Source organism: Lynx canadensis, chromosome F2 (assembly GCF_007474595.2).
Source record: "Lynx canadensis isolate LIC74 chromosome F2, mLynCan4.pri.v2, whole genome shotgun sequence".
Taxonomy (NCBI): Eukaryota; Metazoa; Chordata; class Mammalia; order Carnivora; family Felidae; genus Lynx; species Lynx canadensis.
Genome location: NC_044320.2, coordinates 33,680,788 through 33,703,042, shown reverse-complemented (window position 1 = coordinate 33,703,042; position 22,255 = coordinate 33,680,788). Strand labels below are relative to the sequence as shown.

The 22,255-nt window shown below is 34.2% G+C and overlaps 1 protein-coding gene and 1 pseudogene across 1 annotated transcript in view; one reads left to right on the top strand and one right to left on the bottom strand.

Annotated features, from left to right (window-relative positions):
• The window catches only part of RIMS2 (regulating synaptic membrane exocytosis 2), a 615,364-nt gene that overhangs the window by 405,818 nt on the left and 187,291 nt on the right, over window positions 1-22,255 (top strand). Inside the window, 2 exon segments of the mRNA XM_032591921.1 lie at window positions 10,577-10,756; window positions 11,662-11,771. Of these exon segments, the coding sequence (XP_032447812.1) occupies window positions 10,577-10,756; window positions 11,662-11,771 (290 nt within the window).
• Window positions 4,343-4,618, bottom strand: LOC118517934 (annotated as a pseudogene).

The following is a 22,255-nucleotide window of genomic DNA, read 5'->3' as shown; positions in this document are numbered from 1 at the left end:
AATTAGTTTAAGTGAGGGACAAGTTCAGTTTTGGAATTATTGAGAGAGTTAAGGAGAAAACTCTAGCAAGGAGTAAAATAAATAAGTTTAAAACTTATAGAAATTTGGGCTATATAGAGCACTTTGAGAGTAAATTCACTCATAATGGGAAATAGCTACAAAAATAAAAGTGAAAACAACCTAAGAAACAACCCATGAAATGAAGGCTAAGGATTTTTTTCTCTACTCTGGGAAACATTAACAATTAAGTGGTAGATAAAGGAAGAGACACAGAGAAGGAAGAGTGAGAGAATAGAGCTAAAAGGAGAGAGTTTGAAGCAGGAAGAAATAACGTCAGCAGTAAAAATAATAACTGAAAAACAACCAGGAGATTTGGCAAATGAGGAGTTATTAGTGACTCATCTCGGATGACTTCAGAAGGGTGGCAAAGGAAAAAAAGCAGCTTGCAGTAGCCTGAAACATGACTGGGAGCTAAGAAATTAGATGCATTATGAATGTGGAGGAGAAATATTGGATAGGGGTATATGATATCAAAGCAGATTTCTCTCTTTCGAATACGAAATACATCATGAGTTTGTAGACTGGAGAAAGGGATCCTTTAGGAGAAGATAGGTTGAAAATATGGAAAAAGGAGAGGATGACTGTTAGAAAGGTCTTAGGTAGGAGAATGGACTCAATACACAGATGGAGTTTGTAAACAGAAAGACACTCTTGTTTATTTTTGAGACCGGAAGAAAACTGATGAGAGAGTTGAAACTAAGTAAGTTTTTAGCAAAAAGTTGTGAAGTTGAAGATAATTATGTTTCATAGCCTCAATGATCTTGCTGCTGTAAATCGAGATGATGGTGGTTGTTTTTGAGACAAATTCTTGAGGGTGGAGGCCCAAGGTTGAATATGATGTTGATTGGAAATGAGGAAGTTTAAAATGGTCATTGGTTAAAAAGTGATGGGAACTAAGGAAAACTAAAAAGATGATAGCAGCCCAGCAGAAGTTGGAGGCCATGAATTTGCAGTGCGCCAAACTTTCCTGAAGTTATTCACAGTTGCCTCGATGTAGAGAAATTAGATTATGGCATGGAACAAAGTTTTGGGGTTCTGATAAATGTTCGAAAGATTTGGGTTAGAAAGGAATCTGAGTGTTTATATGGGAGTGGATCAGATGATCAATCATAGGAGTTTAGGATGGGTAAGGAAGGAAGGCAAAGACAGTGATACATACTGTCGGGAATTGGTATCGACTATCAAGTGAACATCAAGTAAAATTGGAGCGAGATTATGAGACACCTGACAGAATTAGCTACTGTAATCAGAATTTGAGATACATATTGGAATTTAGTGTTTCTGAGTTTAAATAGTTTCATTGGATTCTAAGATCCACAGTAGTTTTGGGGTGGGGGGTAATGCAGGAAAAATGTGAGGATGATTGAGGTTTTGAAGATCTTGTGGTTCAAGATTATTGAAGAGTTTTCTGCATGTGCACTAAAATCTCCTAGCATTACCATAGGAATCAGGATAAAGAAGGTAGCTGACAACCAGCTCCCCAAATTATTAATGATGAAGAGAAGAGATAATGATTGGAAGTTGAATAGGTACTAGCAACCTGAATTTTTAATGGAGGTTCAAGCTAAGTTACATGCTTCATAGAAATAAAAATATTTACATTATGGTATGAGAGTAATGGCCAGAGTGCCTCTAGGAAGGCATCTTCTCCTAGATCCATGGACTATGAAATACGAAGGAATAAGTAGCTTCTCCTGCTGTGAGCGATACTGGAAGCAGAGTTTGCAAGGCTGAGCTGGATATTATTTAAGGTAGGGATATGCAGGAACTGTTCTACAGAACAAAACCATTCCTTGATGATACAAGAAAGTTTGTTAACAATGGGTAAGGAGGTTTGAAAATAACAGCTAAGAGAATGAGAGGAGATTGAAATGGTACGGAAGAAAGTACAGGAAGTGAAGAATTTAGATGATATCCGGGGCAGTTGAACTTGCCCTTTACTAAGTTTATCACAAAGTTGTTCTGGTGCCAGAATTGAGACTGGTTTTGGTGATAGACCCAAGTAAGTTGCTGGGAGGAATTCCATGGAGTTTGAAGAGAGGCAGTGAATGGTCTTATCTCAAGGTATTTGGGGCCATGACTAAAACCTCATTAGAGAAAGCATTCTGATAAAGTTAGTGGAGTCACAGAAGATGAGATTTCTGTATGGAATGTAGACTTTTTTTTTTAAGTTTATTAAGTTTATTTAATTATTTTGAGAGAGAGAGAGAGAGACAGCGCGTGCTCACACGTGTGCATGAGGAGGGGAGGGACCGAGAGAGGCAGAGAAAGAATCCCAACAGGCTCTGCTAACATGGGGCTTGATGCCACGAACCATGAGATCATGACCTGAGCCAAAATCAAGAGTCAGACACTTAACTGACTGAGCCACCTAGGTGTCCAGTAGACTGTTGTCTTATAGATGCCATTTTCTGGTAAGTAGTACTGAGAGCCCTTAGTAAATGTGATCAAATCCAAGTAACTCATACTTCCTTTCTATCTTAATTTCTTTGTGTTATTACCAATCTCCTTCCACCTTCTACTTGTGTTTCTGACTGTAACCTCTCTTAATGTCTTTGGAATTTTTCTTCATTAATTATTTTTCATTTCTCTTGCATTTCAATATCTCTTATGTTCATATTTTTGTTTCTTCTTGAATTACTGATGAAATCTAAATAATACCTTCTTTCTGTTCTGCAAACCTTCAAGCTACTTTGAGAATGATTCACTTCTCTGTCTCTTAAGTCATAGTTTTGAGTATGTATTTTTACATATGCTTCAAACACTCCTTCATCAGCTCCTACGCTCCAACCCTCTATGGTTGACTGCTGCCTCCAGCCCTTTATTTTAAATTATTTTCCCTGTGATTATTATTGGCCAAGGCTTTTATATATATTTATCTGTGTGCTGTCTCTTTGCATCTGCCATTCTCGAATACTGCCTTTTTAAAGTTTCTCTAATGCATTACTATCCTGATTCTCATTCTACAGTCTGACTGTTCTGTCTCCTTCTCTTGTTTCCTATTTCTCACATCCTCAACTTTTTGACTGTATGTTGACCTATATCCCATCATCTCTGTGGCTTTGACCAAAACTTCCAGTAGCTGGTATAGTTCCTGGCCTATAATATGAGCACAATAAGTAGTATTGAAATAATGAATGAATCAATCAATCAATACTGAAATATAATACTGTGCAATGACTTCTCAAACTGTATCTCCAGTACCACTCTCTCCTTTGAAGGCCAGATTTCTCTACCTGATTGACCTCTGTACAGAATATTCTTCTATCTCTCACAAATTTAAGTTCAAAACTGGAGTTACTATCCTTCCTCCCTAGAATTCTTTTATTTATGTTAATAGATCATCATTTCATTTTGGAGGCTGGGAATTTCAGGTTTTTGCTTTGGCTTGTTTATTTCTACATTTAATTCATATGGGGATGTCAAACATGTTTGAGAGGGAAAAAAAAAAAGTCCTTGCTATTGAACATTTTACAGTTCAGTGAAGTTAACAGACTTCTGAATCAAGAAAGCTCAATTCTAGTTCCAGCTCAGAAAACATCTAATTGTGTGACGTATCCTAAGTTTCTGTGAGCCTTAGTTTGCTTATTTCTAAAAAGACAGAGATTGGATTATATGGCCTCTGAGATTCCTTCTAATCCTAACATTCTGTTTGTATAATTCTGTATATTGTGCATATTCTATATGCTGTATATTTCATATTTTGTACATTGTGATTTACAATGTCATCCATACCTTCTTCTCTATTTTTACCCCTATTACTACAAGTTAGCCTTTTCCTACTCTACTTCATTCCATACACTACTGCTGAATTCGTCTTCCTAATTCATTACGTTATTTACAAATTACCTTTGTTCAGAAGCTTTAGGTCACTCTCATAGAAAATTAAACCCTGCCTAAGCTTCTTTACTAGGCATTTAAGATCTCTATAAACTGAGTCCAGGCTAATTTTCTAACTAATATTTTGCCATATTTTAATTTCTGTATGTCCAGCATTTCCATTTGCCTCTTTTTCCCTCCAACCTGATTTGTTGAACATAACAAAATTCTGTATACAAAATGACCTGGACCTGCTACTTCAAGCTGTGATTCTTCCTTACTGGTATTTTTACAAGTCAGTGCATGCAGTGTAAAAAAGCTTACTCTAAAATTAATAGAAAAGTGCCTAATGTACTTTAAATGAACGACCTAACTTCTGGAACTTCAATAGCTCTATAAGACACTTAACATAGGTAGAATTAAGTTCCTCTATGACAGGCTGCTGGAGAACGGATAGAAGACATCAAAAGGTCTTGCTGTGTACTGCCACTGTGATACCGTCCTGCTTCTGGATCATAATATTCCCATTATCTGATTCTAGACACATCACAGGAGTATCAGTGGGGTCGGAAGTTAGCCCAGCTGCTTGCTGAGCTAGAACAGATATCACCCCAGCATGCTAATCTGACAGGATCTCACAGCAGCCCAGATTAAGTCCTAGTGAATCTGTGCCCAGGATTCAAACAATGGGCGGATTCTTCATTGTGTCCTCCAGGTGCTGCTCCAGAGTCTCCTCCATCACACCCACTGCCCCCCCACCCCCACCCCCCCACCCCCCCAGCCAGGGACCCTACAGCAAATTGTGTCCCTTCTCTACCGCATGTCTCCCGCCCGACTCTTTTATGGTCTCCATCTATCTGCTGAAACTTCTCCATCTTTTCGTGCATGTTGTCCATCTTTTCTAATATAGTCTTTGATTGTCAGTTAGACTTATTTGAAATTCCCTAATAGTTCCAAAATCTGTGTCATCTCTGAGTTTGACTCTGTTGATTGCTTTGTCTCTTGACAGCGGGCCCTATTTTTTCTTGCCTTTTGGTGTTTCTAGTCATTTTTTATTGACTGTTAGACATCATGTCATCAGTAGTGACTGAGGCAATTAGTATTTATGCCTGAAAATAGGCATACATCTTGTTCTGTTAGACTGTGTACGTGTGTGTGTGTGTGCGTGTGTGTGTGTGTACATGTTGGGGGGATTAATCCTTGGACTACTACCTCTGACTGTGTGATTGGTACCCCATGAAGTGGCAGCTAAGGGCAGGTGGTAGCAGTATGTCTGAGATATTTGCACTATACCCATTCCACTCTCCCTGTAAACCTAGCTAAACAAAGGAAGGTTGGTGAATTGTTCAACGATGATTAGTGAAACCGTTGAACATAGCATTCTACTATGAGGACCAGCCCTCTTCACATTTATACATATATTACAGTAACAATGCATAATTTGGTCCTTTACAAACACACGTTTAAAATGTTTGTTATTTCAGACTGTTTGAGGACCTGGGAAGGGAAAACATGGGGGGGTGCCCATCCCTTGGTGGAATAACATTAATTTCTTACAATTGACAAAATGTTTTTAAACTTTAACATCCACTGAAAAATGAAAACTATTTAGTAAAGTAAGCATGTTATAGATTATAGATAGTAATTATATTATCTCAGGATTTTAAAAATATATATTTTAATAATGTATTAATTTGCTGCATGTTAATTGTTGCTGAGTAAATAATTAATTCTGCTTACTTGTAGCTTTGTTTCTGTTATTTTTTGAAGTAAAAATTAAATAACAATGAAAGTTATAAATATTTAATAAAATACTCAAAATATCCTCAAGACATTTACATCTTACACGTTTCTGTGTGTGCATATTTAATAATACAATATATCTTTATTTTTCAGTATTGTATTTGTCCCTAATTTTCTTCAGGAAATTGAGATATTTAATCTTTTTTTCTTGCTATCTCCTACAATGACTAATGACTATTTCTAAGAAAATGCTTCTCTAGATTTGTTTGAGCACTTCTCTTTTTTGGTAATAAAATAGACCTAAGGGTGATAGTAATATGTTTTTCTACATTAGAAGTGTCTTGCTTTCTCACATCACTATATGTATTACTGCTGTTTCACATCTTCGATTGTTAACTTGGCTGACACTATATATTGCTGTTATTGTTGAGTAAACTCACTTTTAACTAATGTACAGAATTTACATTTAAGTGAACAGAAATGTTCTGTAAAGAGATGCCATCATGCCTAGGGATAAATTGACCTATCTTCCACCAAAATAATAAAATGTTCCTCTTCGTACACAATATTAATTAATTTATTTATTTACCATGATTTCCATGGTGAGTATTTTGTGTATTGCAATTCTCTTTACTTTGGAAGCAATACTAAAATAATATAAACTACAGTTTTTACAAATTTAAACTTGTACATTGTAATTTGTGATGAGCATGAAAATTATAGACTTGAGTCATATAGTTACTTTAAATTATTTATTATGTAAATATGTATATATGTTTTATTAATCACCCTAAAATGTCTAATTTTAAGATATTATCATGTAGTTATTTCTTCATTATGCAGCTAATGCTCAGAAAATCTCTAGACATTCAATAGATTTTATCAAAAGCATAATGCTTCTGCTGTTAATCAGCTTATGGTATTACACAATATAGATACAGGGAAGACATTTCTTGCCCCAAACCAGAGATTATGATTGTTGTCCTTCAGAGACACATTTACATTTTTCTTTTTTTAATTTAAGATTTCAGCTTTAGGAAAATAATTTCTTTGTGAAAAAAAAGAATTTTTAAAAAGCTTCACTTTCTACAAGTTTATTTTTTAAGAAAACCACTTACATTTATTTATGGCATCTTTACAATCTAAATATGAAAGAAGCCTGTCTAATGTATCATAGACTGTAAGTTCTGAGTAATGTACTAGGACAGTTTCACTGACATCTGAATGTTACTTTGAAATTTTACATTGTGCTGGTTGTTTTTTGTTTGTCTTGTTTTGTTTTTTGAGTATTAGTATTCTTTTATCACACCTACAGAGATGCTTTACATTGAGCTTTTGTTGATCTGGAATCGTAGCACTGTGATGGTTGAATGTAAGTGGTTATAGAAACAAATGCCCACTGCCCTATTCTTTCCTGTTACACTGAGTAACTCCCTTGTGCTTGAGAGTCCTTGTGATTGAGTCACAATCCCTTGTAATTGAGAATAGGAAAAGTGAATAGCACAAGTGATGAAATACGTAAAAGCTGTGTCAGATATGTGAAAATTTAAAAAATCTTTTAAGAGCAACTGTACTGGGAGAAAAATGATCAAACTGGACAACTTCACTGGATGATTATAAAATTATTTTTCCCTTAGAAATCCTCAGCTCAAATTCTGCATGGGCTATTGTATGCTTTTAAAACAGGGTCGCTACAGTTTTGGCTATTGTTATGGTATTATCAGTCGATATGAATTAGCTCTGTTTGTAGAGGGCTATTAAACAGTATCCTGTGCAAACGCTTGCAATTTGGAATACGGGCCACTACATAACACAGAGCAATAATCTGTATTTATCCAGGTAAATGATACATGCAGAAATCTGAATTATTTTACTCATATGTTACAAAACATTAACAATTTATTTAAAAAATAGAACTATGATAGATATTAAATGACTTTTTTTTTTAGATATTATATCGCTTTTTAAAAACAAACAAACTACCTAAGAAAGATTTAAATTTATAGGTATATGGTTCCTAACCTTTTATATGGCTCGCCCTTTGGCAATCTTGTAAAACCTATGGCCACCCTTTTTAGAAGAATGTTTTAAAATGCGTAAAGTAAAATAAGGTAAATAAATGCAGTTACAAAAAAAAAATACATTGAAATATATACTCCTAGTTAAAAACCCTAGGTGGGCTCTAAAATATTTTATGCCTTGCAAATGCATTATTTCCCACGTTTCAGTTGCTACCATTCAAAATTATTTATAAGTTCTTTATCTTAAAATTAAAATTCACTAAGAATTTAGGTGGAAGTTGTCAAGTTTTATATCTCAGTCTCTTAAAGAACCTGCTACGAGATGGGGCATCATAGGTGACACTTAGGCACTGCTACTTTCAACTTTCTGAGCTCTTGTCTTAATTCTTACCTAGTAAGACTTATTCTTACCCTTGAGCGGGAGCCTGTGTTGATCTTCTCTTGTGTTTTCAAAGTTTAAAATATGGTTGCTTTCCATTCCCCTTAACGATCTATGATGAACATTTCAGGAAATTGCCACCTTCTACCCTGGCTCTTTTTGTGTTTCACTGATTAGCCAATTTTCCTTTCATGCTACAGAAATCAGATAATTCATATTATTTATGAATATGGAGAGAATAAATGTAAGCAAAATTTAAAACATTGACATAGTCCTCAAACAGCTCTTCCACTAAAGAGGAATTTTCCTAAGGGATATTGCCTAAAGAGTGGCCTATTTGCTTTATAAGTAGCGGTATCCTTTTAAGGACATAGAACACAGCAACAAATTTGAAATAATTCTCCGGATTTCACTCACAATCATGTATTTCAATTTTTAAAAATGTAGTGTCAAAGAAGTAAAAATGTATGTCCTAACATATTACTTTTCACTTGGAAAAATTGCTTGATAGGATCAGAATAAATCAAATTTTGCATAAATACATGAGAGATTAGCCTCATTTTATGTTAGGGTGGTCATAGACATTCTACCAAATTTTGTTGCTATGTCTTACAATGAGATAAGCTTATTGTTAATGTAATAGGAAATCTGAAAATAATGTAATTATTGATACTCTCCAAAAAGATAGGCTTTAAGGACTCTAAGGGATATATGTTACGTTGCTTCTGCTTTTTTATTGTGGTGAAGGTATACAAAGATAATGTACAATAAAAACACTTAGCAAACTGTTGAGCACATTTATTTCTAAAGAAAAGTGTTTTCTCTCAAATAGTTTTTCAGGAACAAAAATAAAGTTGGGATTTTTTTTATACTTATCAGCTTGCCTTTTTCATCTCTGTCTTTGAAAGTAACTGAATATGTTATATGTATTTATACTTGGTATATATCAGCTTTTTTTTGACATATCCTGGATATACTTATATAAAAATGCTAAACTTAGGAAATCAATCATATCATGGTATATAGTTTTAAAAATATTTAAAAATGATTTGACTTCTGTTACCTTGTGAATTTAAAGTGTGAGAGAATCACAAGATATGTTGTAGAATAAAAACCCAGCACTCACTTCCTAAAGTCCTCTAATCTCATGTGTGCTGGTCTAAAATTGTGTGCCATGTAATTAATTACATGTAGGAAATTGTGTCCTTTCTTTTCTTATTTTTCTTTAATTGCCTGCATTTTTCATTATCAACAATAAGATTGAGAGAACTTACAGAGAAAGTGGAAGTTCTTTACATTAGGCTTGGGGGAGACTAATGCTTGGTCCATAATACAGAAACATTTCCATTTCTGTGGTTATAACTAGATGGAGAGGTAATAATTTTTGTAGGTATTACGTTGGTATATGGAGCTCTTGAGCCAAAGTTAGCGTTCTTGTGTTCTTAGGGTTGTGTCGCAGAAAGTGGGGCTGGTGTTAGAAAACACTTATTGATCACTTGTTAGGTGTTAAAAGCATTATGTTTGATTCCAGGGATATAAAAATCAGTAATGATGGGTTCCTCACATTTAAGTATACTTCTTTCAACAAGGATTAGGTTTTGATATTGGACTTGTTTGTGGTCAAAGAGATCACACTGTTTCAGAACCATTATTATTTCAATCAGTTAATACCCTTCTGAATTGTTGGGGTTTTTTTAATGTTTATTCATTTTTGAGAGAGAGAGAGAGAGTGAGCAGGGGAGGGGCAGAGAGAGAAGGAGACACAATCTGAAACTGATTCCAGGCTGTAAGCTTACAGCAGACAGCCCGATGCGGAGTTCAAACCCAGGGGCTGTGAGATCATGATCCGAGCCCAAGTCAGACACTTAACTGACTGAGCCACCCAGGCATCCCGATACCCTTCTGAATTGTATTGGTTGGCATTGCTAAAGTGCCCCGAGATAGGTGGCACAGATTGGCTGACTAACCAGCTTTCTGTGATTTTTCTTGTGGACTATGTTTACATATGGCTACAGCCTGCAGGGTTGCAGTGGTTTCTTAACAACCTTTTGATTCTTCTGTTGGAATGTTGGGATGTATCACTATACTATGTTTGTGCTGAAAGCCTTTTAATATCTCAGCTGACACGCTAACAATCCGCCTTAGGGGCTTTAGGATTAATGCTTGTATGTTCTTCACTCTCGTGAAAATGTTAGGCTAAGCCGTTGAATTCTTGGAAAATAGAATACTTCACATATTTCACATGTTTCATTTAGGGAATTCATTTTGGAACGCAGGCAGTTTTTGTTGTCATTGATTATAACTGAGCAACTCCTGTCATCTCCACTGGGAATGCCATTAGAGGCAGATTGGGGTTTCCTTAGAAATTCTTAAATTTAGCGAGACTGGCTCAGAATATGTTGGGGAAGAGAACTTTTTTTTTTTTTTTTTTTTTTTTTTTACAAATTAGATAATTTTAAACAATTACCTTTTTCAAAATCAGTTTGATGCATCATAACCAAATAGCAGAAGGGCACTAAAGATCAACTGAGCTGCTTTTTGACTAACATTTCAGGGATTGTGAAGCAGCAGATAGACAGCCATATCACAGATCCAGACCAACAGAACAACGGCCTCTCCTAGAGCGGACCACCGCCCGCTCCAGATCCACTGAGCGTCCTGATACAAACCTCATGAGGTCGATGCCTTCATTAATGACTGGAAGATCTGCCCCTCCTTCACCTGCCTTATCGAGGTGAAAGATAAATCAATCGGACTAACCTCCCCTTTGCCCCTCCAGCACACCTATTTATTTTCCCAGCAGCTAAATGGTCTCTTCTATCATCCTTGGCTGATCACTAATAACAATTGACACTAACCTTTTCAGTGTAAGCACACTATTTATATTCAGCGGATATAATAGTGTGTGGCTACCATTGTAATTTGTTTTTAACTGTCCTGACCACATCTGTTTTGTGATTTCTCATTTATCAGGAGTCCTGGGTAAATCCCCCCATAATGCACTTCATAACTATCATGTTCTTCTCCTACAGAATGAGAAATTGTTTGTGTCCATTAGACATCACTTTTGGAACAATCATCATAATGACAATAAATAAAGCTAGATTTGTAGTTTCTTTCTATCCATACTAGTATCATGTATTAACCAGTGTCTTCTTTAGTTGAATTTTGAATTGTTCAGGGTTTTTTTTTTTTTTTGTAGATTCATGAGATATTTTCTAATAAAGGGATATCCAATATAAGCCTGAGTAAAAATCTCCTTGGATAAAGGGAGGGAGGTTAGTGCTGAGAGTTTGGAATCTGGTAGAAAGAAATGTAAAGCATTACTTTTTATTTTTTGAGCTGCAGAACTCCTGTTGCTTGCATCTAGATAGAATACTAATTTACATTTAACAATTCCATGGATGTTACTGTAGGATTCTGTGTGCATGTATCTGTGTATGTATGCATATTACACAAAAGTAGAAGCATCTCTTGACAATCATTCAAATATCCATATTTTGTCCTTCTTTCCTAACCTTTTAATCAGCAGCTAAACGTCTTTTAAAATTGCACTTGCACAGCTATCATATGAACCAAATGTGTTAAAATTATTTAACTCCCGCTACTGAAAATGAACATCAATGATGTATCTTGTAGGTCTCATCCTCGTACTGGGTCTGTCCAAACAAGCCCGTCCAGTACTCCAGTAGCAGGACGAAGGGGCCGACAACTTCCTCAACTTCCACCAAAGGGAACACTGGAGAGAAGTAAGTTTTATTTCTAATTATGTCATATAGGAAATACACATGGAAGCTAAGGTGAATCAAGATTTTTTTTTTACTACCTTTGTGTTAGTTTTCTTCTTTTGTTAATTGAACGCCTTAGCCGCATTTGCTAGTAGTTATATTTATAAATATATTTATAAATGTTACCTGTTTTGCACTTAAAATTTGTAATATTTGGAGATAAAATAACCTTCCGTTACTGCTCTTGCACATTTTCAAGATTTGAGTAAATGCATTTTAAAAAGTAAACTTAATGCTCTTAAATAAGCAATTGGATGATATTTCTTTGCTACAATTAAGTTTATGTAATTGTTGATAGTTACATAAAGTTTATTAGTAACTAGCCAAATCAATTTTCACACACTGCAAAGGACTGGTTAGCTGATGCACAACAATGGTGATCCTTCTCAAAACTGGAGTGCCAGAAAAAAGGTAATCATGAATATACAAAGAAAGATGCATGTTGTACTGATATTTTAAATACTTTCAAATTTTTGCATACGAAGCACTATTTGCTTATACACAGATGAACATACTCCCCAAACATCTATAAATTCTGGGATAAAGGACCTCTAAAAGCATGGATGATAGAATATAATAATTTTCAACCTCGTTTTTTAAATGGTCCCTTTATTTAGTAACTGGATGTGCTTTCCCAAAAAATACATATATATTTATATATATATTTAAATCACCATTTAACTTTTCTTTAATAGATGATACATACATTCTGTATCTTTGGAAATTTCTGTTGTTTTTAACCCCTGTGCTTTGGTTCCCTTTTTTGTTTTGTTTTTATTTTGTTTTTCCTAGACAATGGAGTCAAGGAGATAGAACCTTATGAAGGTCTGTACATAAAGGAGGGTTTGTTTTATGCTGACAGCCTTTTTGGGGGGCTACGGAAGCAAAAATAAACCCAACTGCAATTGATGTCCCTCCATTGTAAAGACTTTTATTTACAGTAAAATGGTTTTGTTTTATGATTTTTGGTAAAGCACTCGATTTTTGATTCACTTGGAAATTATGCCAGGGAGTTAAATTTCTTTGCATCATTGAAGTAAGAGTTCAAAGAGTTGAACTTTTCTTAAGTGAAATGTTCTGTTGCACATCTTTTCTTAAGATAAAATGTTCTGTTTTTAAATTTTTTTTCATCTGCCTTTCAACCAGAATTCTGTTTAATGCAAGACCTTAAGCAAAGATATCAATTGCAGTCTGTGTTTATGTTACTGAAGATGTACACCTAGTCTAGTTCCTCTTATCATCAGATATTTCATTTTGTATTTATGATGATCTTTTAATTATTAAATTTGTCTTTCTAGAAAAGAAAGTTGTTGAATTAGACAGTGGTTGTGGTTTGTATTCCCTACATCACCTTTCATGTTGTACCAAGACTGCTTACAGTATACCAAAGTTAAATATGTGCAGTTTTATTATCAATAGTACGTTATGACTCAAGAGAAAATATTGAGTCATGATCTATGGAGTGTCATACATTCACTAAGATAATAAAAATTCCTCTGCCAATGATAGAATTCTAAAATTAACTTTGTAAATTTAAGGAATTGTTCGCTTTTATTTACTTACGAATTTCCAGCACGTAGAATAATGCCTGGCACATTGTAGGTCCTCGATAAATATTTGTTGAATGAATGCATGAAATATTGTTTAACAATTGAAAAGTTCCTTCACATAGTGCATTATGTATCACTAAAATAATCTTGCCATTCTATAGATGTTTGTATTAAAATGTATATTGCTATCACCTCTTTGTAACAAAATTTTCAGTGCACTACCTTTGGGCAGGGATATTTTATTGCCTTAGAGATAGATAGATAGATAGATAGATAGATAGATAGATATAGATATAGATATAGATATAGATATAGATATAGATATATCTCTATATATATATATAACTTGGAACAAGTTGTGTTCTTGTTAATTGTTGAATGATTTATCGACTTCTATACTGAGGTTCTTCCTATGCTATGTACAATGATTTTAAACAACTCCATGCTGTTGTGACTAGTGCTAATGTGCTGCCTGATAAGGAGATTATAGCAGCACTTCTATAATTCTCAATTATTTGCATTATAATGGGTGTATATAATTTTAAAAGTACTTTCCAGAAGGAAAGTTCTGTAGAACATATGAAATTTTTTGTCTCCCCAGGATTTTTAAAGATAGAGTTTTGACCTCATTTGTTGGCATATGAAGTCACAACTTCTTAAAATTCACTTTTAATATCTTTTATAGCCATAGTCTATTGAGATATGAGTAGTTCCATTCTTTGTAATAATCAATCCAGCCGAAAGCCAACATAGAGCTGATAATGAAAGTCAGGGTTGAAGAAGTTTTTAACGGGCTTGTCAACAAACATTCTATATACCATCTAGTTTCTGCCTTGTAGAGTCTATTCAAACCATGGTTTTCCTTTAATGTCCCTTTAATTGTAATTCTTTTTTCTTTTTTATAAGTAAAAGAAAGGAGAGCCTAAACCACCCTTGTTATTTCCACAATGAGACAAAAGGACTTGTTTTTCAGTTTTTTGTTTGTTTTGTTTTGCTTGAAGGTATGGATGATTTTAACAATGTTTTTGTAAATGTTGATATGAACACTTGAGTAGATACATAATTGTGGTTTTTCTTTAGCTTTAAAGGAGATATAAAATATCTCTTTTAGAAGTTTCGACTTCCCACTGATGTTAACGGTACATGAGCCAAACTAGGCTATCAATAGGTGGTCTAAATCAAATTATGTCTGGATTATCGCTTAAAAGTTATCAGAAGATAATTTAATGGCATTATTTCAAAATCAAAGTAATGACACATTTATTTATCTAATCCTGTTCAACAGCTAAAAAATGATCAACTCCTAGTTTAATTCCTTTTGATTTGGGTTATATTTTAGTCTATTAATGAAATTAATTTAAACCTTTATATATGTTGGTTTTCATGATGGTACAGTGTTAGTTACCTTCTCCTTGTTTGAGAACCAGAGTAAACAGGAGCAATGTAAGAAAAGTACAATGTACTAAACAACTGTTAAGGTATTATTATTTTTTTAAATTTTCTCCAGACCTTGATGTACTGGCATTTTGTAAAAGTAAAAAAGAGTTTATATATCATTTTTTGGTTCTGTAACATAAAAGGTGCATAATATTATTTTTCTAAGAATATATCAAGCTTATAGACAAAGTATTTTGACTACTTTACACAGTTATCACATACCACAAATATTTTAGGGGCCACAATTACTCTTTTACAAATCAAAGTCAACATAAAAGAAGACAATATGATAATTTATTAATAAAATACTTATTTACTTACATAACATGTCAGAAACTTATTAAATAATCTCTTAGTCTCCTTATCGTCACTCACTATATCATGAATAATTTGACATTTGTGTCACTGAGAGTAACAAATATATACATCTGATCTTATTTTTTTCTTTACTTCTGCAAATACAGAAGTTAATGAAGAAACGGGGCATAAGGAAGAGCAGTGGGGAGAAAAGCAGGGTGAAGAGGTCAAGGCAGGTCTGTCTGTGTGTCTAAAATAACTGAATGTTTGGGAAGTATGACTTTTCAATTTCATGTAAGAATTTAGGCTCCAAATTTATAAATGCGCAATAAAGAATAGATTGTTTTTCAGCACTAATTTTTAAATAAATTGTCTAATTTTATTGATGGAGAAATATTACATAAGCTATCTAGATAACTTATCAGAATATTTGATTCATCCATTGGAACATGTTCCTTAATGTTAAAATCAAACTAAAATTGTAGACAATGCGTCTGACCAAATTTGTACCTATCCTTTACCCCAACTCTGTATTCAATTCATCTGTTTATTAAAAACTGTTTGAGTACCTACTGTGGGTTACACTGAGTAGAACTATATTGCAACCCTAGCCTCCTCTCTATAAAAATTTTGGTTTTGTAGAGGCAAATTGTAAGTAAATATAGAGCAGAATATAAATTCCATTAAAGCTTTTAGAGGCTACCTCTATTTTCTTCATCATTTTTTCCTAAAATAAAAATTTACCGTACATTCCTGTTTTCATCCCAGCTCAATATTGCTCTAATGTTTATTGACAATCATAATTTCTTCCCAAAGAGTCCTCCTTCTAAGTGGTGTGGAAAGAGCCTTCATTGTGTTTTTTTAAAGTCCCTATTACATTTATATATCATAATATCTCTTTCCCTATATTAGACACTCAGTATTGACATTTGTGATGCATGTGAATATACTTTCTTAAATAAACATAAATATTCTAGTACAATCCTATTCTATTGAAATGTGTGGCATTAAAGTCAGAAGTTTGGCTTCGTTGGGCATGTTAAGATTCTGAGGAAAAAAAAGTGATGGTCATGTTATTTGCCACTTTCTTTGTCAGAATGTTCCTGAAAGGATTTAAAACTTAAAATGTTACATAATCAGTAAATACATGTATATACTTCTTTTTTCAAATTATCACTATTTTTCTTTGAAACACTGAATTGAATCCTAATCTTTTCTTAGCTGTCAGTTTAAAATTTTTTTTTACTTTCTTTGAACAATAACTTTAGACCTAATTTTACCCTGTTTAACTCATCACTTTTTATTCATGAACAGTACAGTCTCCTTTATATGCCTTATGTTCTCTCCTTTCTCATTGTGTGAAAGCAATTTCCTTATGTCATCGATGCATTCTGTCAGTATATATAGTATAAGACACAAGACCTCTTAAACTGTAGTTGCTGATTGTCAGTAACTATTTTCAATGTCGAAAGACGAGAAGAATCATCAGAGTGCATCTGATCATGAAAACAAAGGCAAGTGTAGCTGCATATTTATAAAAATGTATAACTATCTCTGTTCTGAATAGCTAATATTTTAATGACTAGAATGTCACACATCTTCCATTTTCCTGCAGTGCTATAGGAATAACCTGTTTGGAGCATACCGTAAAAATGAACTTCATTTTAATTTACGTGTGCAATTAATGTTTTCCTATTTGCCCATTCCTATATATCTCATATCAGTCCATATGAACACTGAAATGCTTTCACACTGTTTATGAATTGGCTTCCACAGGAAAATCATTTTGTTGGATGTCATTAGTTTGGGGGCTTCAGTGATAGTTAATATCATTTTTATTTATTTTTCACTTCCTTAAGATAAAGCCTATTTGTTGGACCAGTTTGTTACCTATGCTTTATTCTCAAAACTAACTTAGTGAATTATGTCAATTATTAAATTAGCATAAAACCACAACTACAATCTTCTAATTTAGTATAAAATTACTCCTTATTCCTCATTTTATTTTTGTTCCTACTACTTTTATCATAGGATGGGAAGGATATACTTTACTTTTGTGTTCATTAATGTGAGGTGTCATGTTTAATGCATGAATTTGTTTCCCTAGTGTGTGATTTCATCTTTTGTGGTGTGCTTAGTTTTTATTTGGGTTGTTAGTGACCTTAATTACTAACCGCTATTGTCTGTTTTCAATGTTAAAAAGACAATGAGGGAGAAACACCAAGCTCATCTAATAATGGGAAAAAAGGCAAGTCTAATATGAACTTAATAGTGCCTTTCTCTATATTAGACACTCAGTATTGACATTTGTGGTGTGTGTGAATATGCTTTCTTAAATTAAATAAACATAAATATCCTAGTACGATCCTATTCTATTGAAATGTGTGGCATTAAAGCCAGAGGTTTGGCTTTGTTGGTCTTGTTAAGATTCTGAGGAAAAAAGTGATGGTCATGTTTTCATGCAAAAAACACAAAGATATTTTTTAATCCAGAAATTGTTTTAAAACTGAACGATTTAAAAAATATTTTAAAGCAAAATTTTAAAGTAGAAAATGACATGAACTTAATTGTGAGTTCAACAATATTAAATGAACATATATGATATTTGTAGTTGTTCCCAGTTTTATACACATGCATTAATATATTGCCTGGGTGAGTAAAAAAGATGATCAATTTCAGTACTTAGATTTAGTTTTCTTGTAATTATTGGTGACTTAATTTTTTAACCCAGCAAAACTAACTTCTGCCAGGAAAAGGACTGTATATGTGTTGTAGTAATTGCTAATCAAATATAACTACATGTATTGACTGAGAATGTCGGCATTTTAAGACGGTTATAAAAAAAATCATTGTGCTAAAATTTCTCTTTATCATTACAATTTGCCCTTGTTATGGGCCAAATTAAGAAATGGATAGTTTTTGTGTCAGTAATTTTTAGTTACAATGTCTTTTAGTCTTGAATTCTTTCTGTCCTGTCTTCGTCTGTTATAAATACTGTCTACAGTGTTGGGTGTGATATTTAATTAGCGTTAAGATAATTTAATAATGTTTCTTACTGTGGAGTGTCATTTATTTGCACCCCTCTCAGCATATAATTCTTAAAATGTGCTAAGATAGGTAAAAAAAAAAAAGAGAAAATAACATAGCAAAATAAATAAAATGAAATCAAGTATTATAAAATATTAACATTCTCCATAAAACAATAAAAATTTAAATAAGCCCTCAATGTGCATTTACATATTTGTCATTTTTATCTATTTCTTAACCTCTATGATCTTTGCTTAGCACCTACGAAAGGATATGTTCATATGAACTGAAATTTATGTCACTGATCCAAAAGAGTAAATACATCTTCTTAAATGTCAGGGTGCAACAAGTTTTAAAAACATTTAATGCCATTTTGTATTTAAGCACATTTAAATAAAGGTATCAAAAGAATAAGGACTTCCCAGGAGGTAACCAATGTAAATACTTGAACTGAGGAAGTACTTTCAGCAGGTTTTTTGGCTTCCTGACCTCTCGTTGACCCTGAATGCCGCTATATCTTTTACTTCTAAACTGTTCTCCATTCTTGTTATTCCTTTGATATTGCATGTAAGAGTTCTACTGACAATGAGAATGGGGACCTCAGTCACTCCCACTCATGATTAATGTATTTTTATCATTTATATAAAAATCATCTTTACTACAAAACGTCACTATGTTATGTAGATCAATCCTGCATATGATATAGTTGGACCTAGAAAGAAATTCACGTGTAAAATTTGAAAGATGAGAACTCTATATATTTTGCATATACTAACTCATGTTTTTATTTAGTGTAATATTTTGATGACCTATTTATAATAAAGTTCTGGGTATCTAATTTTTCCCTTTGCTCTTTGCTTTTGGGAGAGACAAATGTACCGTTTTAAATCTCATAGTAAAGTCCATGAGTAAGATTAAGGTGGGAGGTTGTTTTTAAATTGGTTAAAAGCATATTTATGGATTAGAGAAAATTCCAGAGGTTAAAAAGATGTTCCTATGTTTCTTCTACTTACATATTGAGTTAAAAAAAAAGGGGGGGTGCGCCTGGGTAGCTCAGTCGGTTAAGCGTCTGACTCTTGGTTTCACCTCCGGTCATAACCTCACAGTTCATGGGTTCAAGCCATATCGGGCTCCATGCTGACAGTGCGGAGCCTGCTCGGGATTGTGTCTGTCCCTCTCCCTCTAACCTCCCTCCCCCCCCAACCAAAAGTAAATAAATAAACTTAAAAAAAAAAAAAAAAAAAGAAAAAAAAAAAAAAAAAAAAGGTAACCATGAATTCCAGCTGTAACCATGTGTTAGAAATGGCCAAGCATTGAATTGAATGATGGATTTATCACCATCCTCTCTTCTGGTTTAAAATGCAAAGAGAGGAAATAATAAAGATAGCTTTATTCTACATCTTGCTATGAAGTGCCCACATTTGATTTTGGAATAGACATAGTGTATGCTCCCCTTCAGTTAGTAAGATATGTGATCAGTCAGCCAAAATGTCTCCATTAACCCTGTATTAACATTAGATTCTTTAGTACTTGGAATCCGTTTCTGAGTTCTCAAATGACACTCTACCTAAGCCAATCCCTTTTGATACATTGGCTCTTCATACCCCTAACGAGCTAAAAGGCGACTAGACTATCCTTATCCCATAGTATAGCGCTATAAATTAAGACTCAAAGAACAGCATAATTGGTGAGTTTCTAACTAATTATAATTTATTTATTTATTTATTAATTCATTATTTCTACAAATAATTTTGGGGTACCTATGATGTTCCAGTCTCTGTTCTGGGTGCTGGAGATATACTAGTGTGCATGTCAAACAAGCTCCCTGCCTTCATAATCCTTACATTTATTGGAGGAAGCAAATGATAAATAAAAGAATATATACTATTGTTTCACATACTGACAAGTACAAACAGGAAAATTCAGTGAGGATAATGGATTAGATAGTATTCAAGAAAGTAGGGTAAATAATTCTTGATAATGCATTCTGAGAAGTATTCCCATCTAAGTAATATTTGAGCAGAAACCTCAATAAAGTGACAGAATTACCCCCTTGAGGGCCAGGGAAGGAAGAGTGTTCTTGGCAGAGGCAACAGCAAGAAGGAGGACTCTGATATGGGAGCCAGCCTGACTTACTTGAGAGAAAGTGAAGAGGTCAGTTGGGTACCACAGAGTGAGCAAGCTGAATAGTAGTAGGTGTGGTCAGAAGGGACTGGGGCAGGTGACTCATATTATCTATCAGTCGGTGTTAGGATTTGTTTTTTTTACTCAGTGAAATGGGAAGATTTTCATTCAAGTGACACAACACCATTTCTTTTTGAAATAACATCAATTTAATTGCCATGTTGAGCCTAACCTGAAAGAATGGAGATTAGAAACAGGGAGCCTTTTGCAATAACCTGGCAAAGAGGGGATGGTGGCTTAGATGGCTAGTGACAGGAGGAGTTGGACTCTGGGTAGATATTAAAGATAGAGCCTTAACGGATAAAGGGGAAAACTTGAGAAGAATCATTCGGTGGGCTCAAGTGCTGAGTTTTGGATATAAGTCAGAGATCCTCTTAGACATCTAAGATAAGATGCCAAATAGGTGGCTTAAAACATGGTCTGGACTTCAGGTTAGAGATTTGGACTGTTTGGGAGTTAATCTCATAATAAGAGAGATTTAGGAACACAAGGCTGAGATCACCGAGAGAACAAGCATAGAAGAGGTTTAGGGACTATGACCTGAACTGCTCTCATATTTAGAAGTTGACAAGATGAGGTAGCAGGGTACTGAGAAATAGGAGGGAAACAATGGAGTGTAGTGTCTCTGAGTACAAGTGAAGAAAGTACTTGAAGTGGGAGAGAACTGTTGAGCATGAAACCATAGATTTAGCAGGTAGGAAGTCATGCTAACCTTCATTACTAACAGCTTTGTTGGAGACATAGGCAGTAGAAGGCTGAGTAGAATGGATTTAAAAGAGGAGAGAAAGAGAGATGGTGAATATAATGCCTTTGAAAGAGTTTGGCTGTAAAGAGAAGAAAATCAGTAAAAATCTGTAACAGAGGGAAGAGATCATAGAAACAGAATACATGCAGGATATATGGGAAGCTGTGTGCGTGCGTGCGTGCGTGCGTGTGTGTGTGTGTTTTCTAAATCAAGATCTGCCAGTTTGCTTTGTAGAGTCATGTGGCCCCAGCCATCTGCCTATAGTTTACCAGGGTAATTATCGGTATTCTGTGGCTTTACTCCTAGATTTAGAATGAAGACTTTTAGATTTAGAAGGAACCTTATAAATCTTTTCCTAAAACTGCTTTCCTTTGTTAATAAAGGAGCAGAATTCTAGAGGATAATCAGCTTTGTTCAACCCACATGGTAACACATCTCTAGTCTTGACTCCCAATGTAAGCATTTCTATACTGTGCCTCTTCAGATGAGTGACAATCTCCTTGCATGGATTTCAACCATTTATTTTCTTTTAACTATTAGCTAATGGTTTAGTTCATTTCAACCAATATGTGCTATTTTCAGTATATGGCACTAGTTGGTTATTGAGAATGCAGTAATGGATTCCTGCTTTGGGGAGGTCCCAAGTTAAAACAATAATAATATATAATAAGAATAACAAAACGGGGCTGGTAAAATTATTTTATAGCATGTCACTTACACAGTGTCTTAAAGATTGTGATATATAGGTATAAAGAAGAGGTAAGTTTTGAGGGGTTCTGGGTAGGTTTTCAGCCTAAGATATTTCTTCCACTGCTTGTCATAGTTTATATTCTGCTCATCTCTGATGGCTTAATTATTTTAATAATAAAAAGCTTTTCGGCTTTCCAGAACACTGAAATGTAAATGTTCCTGAGGAGACTGACCTGAGCTATTCTCACATACAGATCTTCATAGGCAGAAAGTTAGAGCCTATGAGTGGGGAAAGGCAGGTATAGGGAAAGGGGTACTGTAACATGTGTTAGAGTACTAGGTACCTTAGAAGAGTCATAATGATGAATTCTGCCTTCAACTACCCCTACTCTACTCGTCTACTCTAAATAACATTGCTTGCTTTGTAGCCATGCTATATATTTACTTTCTTTGAAAAAAATTATGTCTTTATTTTATTTTGAGAGAGAGACAGAGTGCAAATGGGGGGAGGGCAG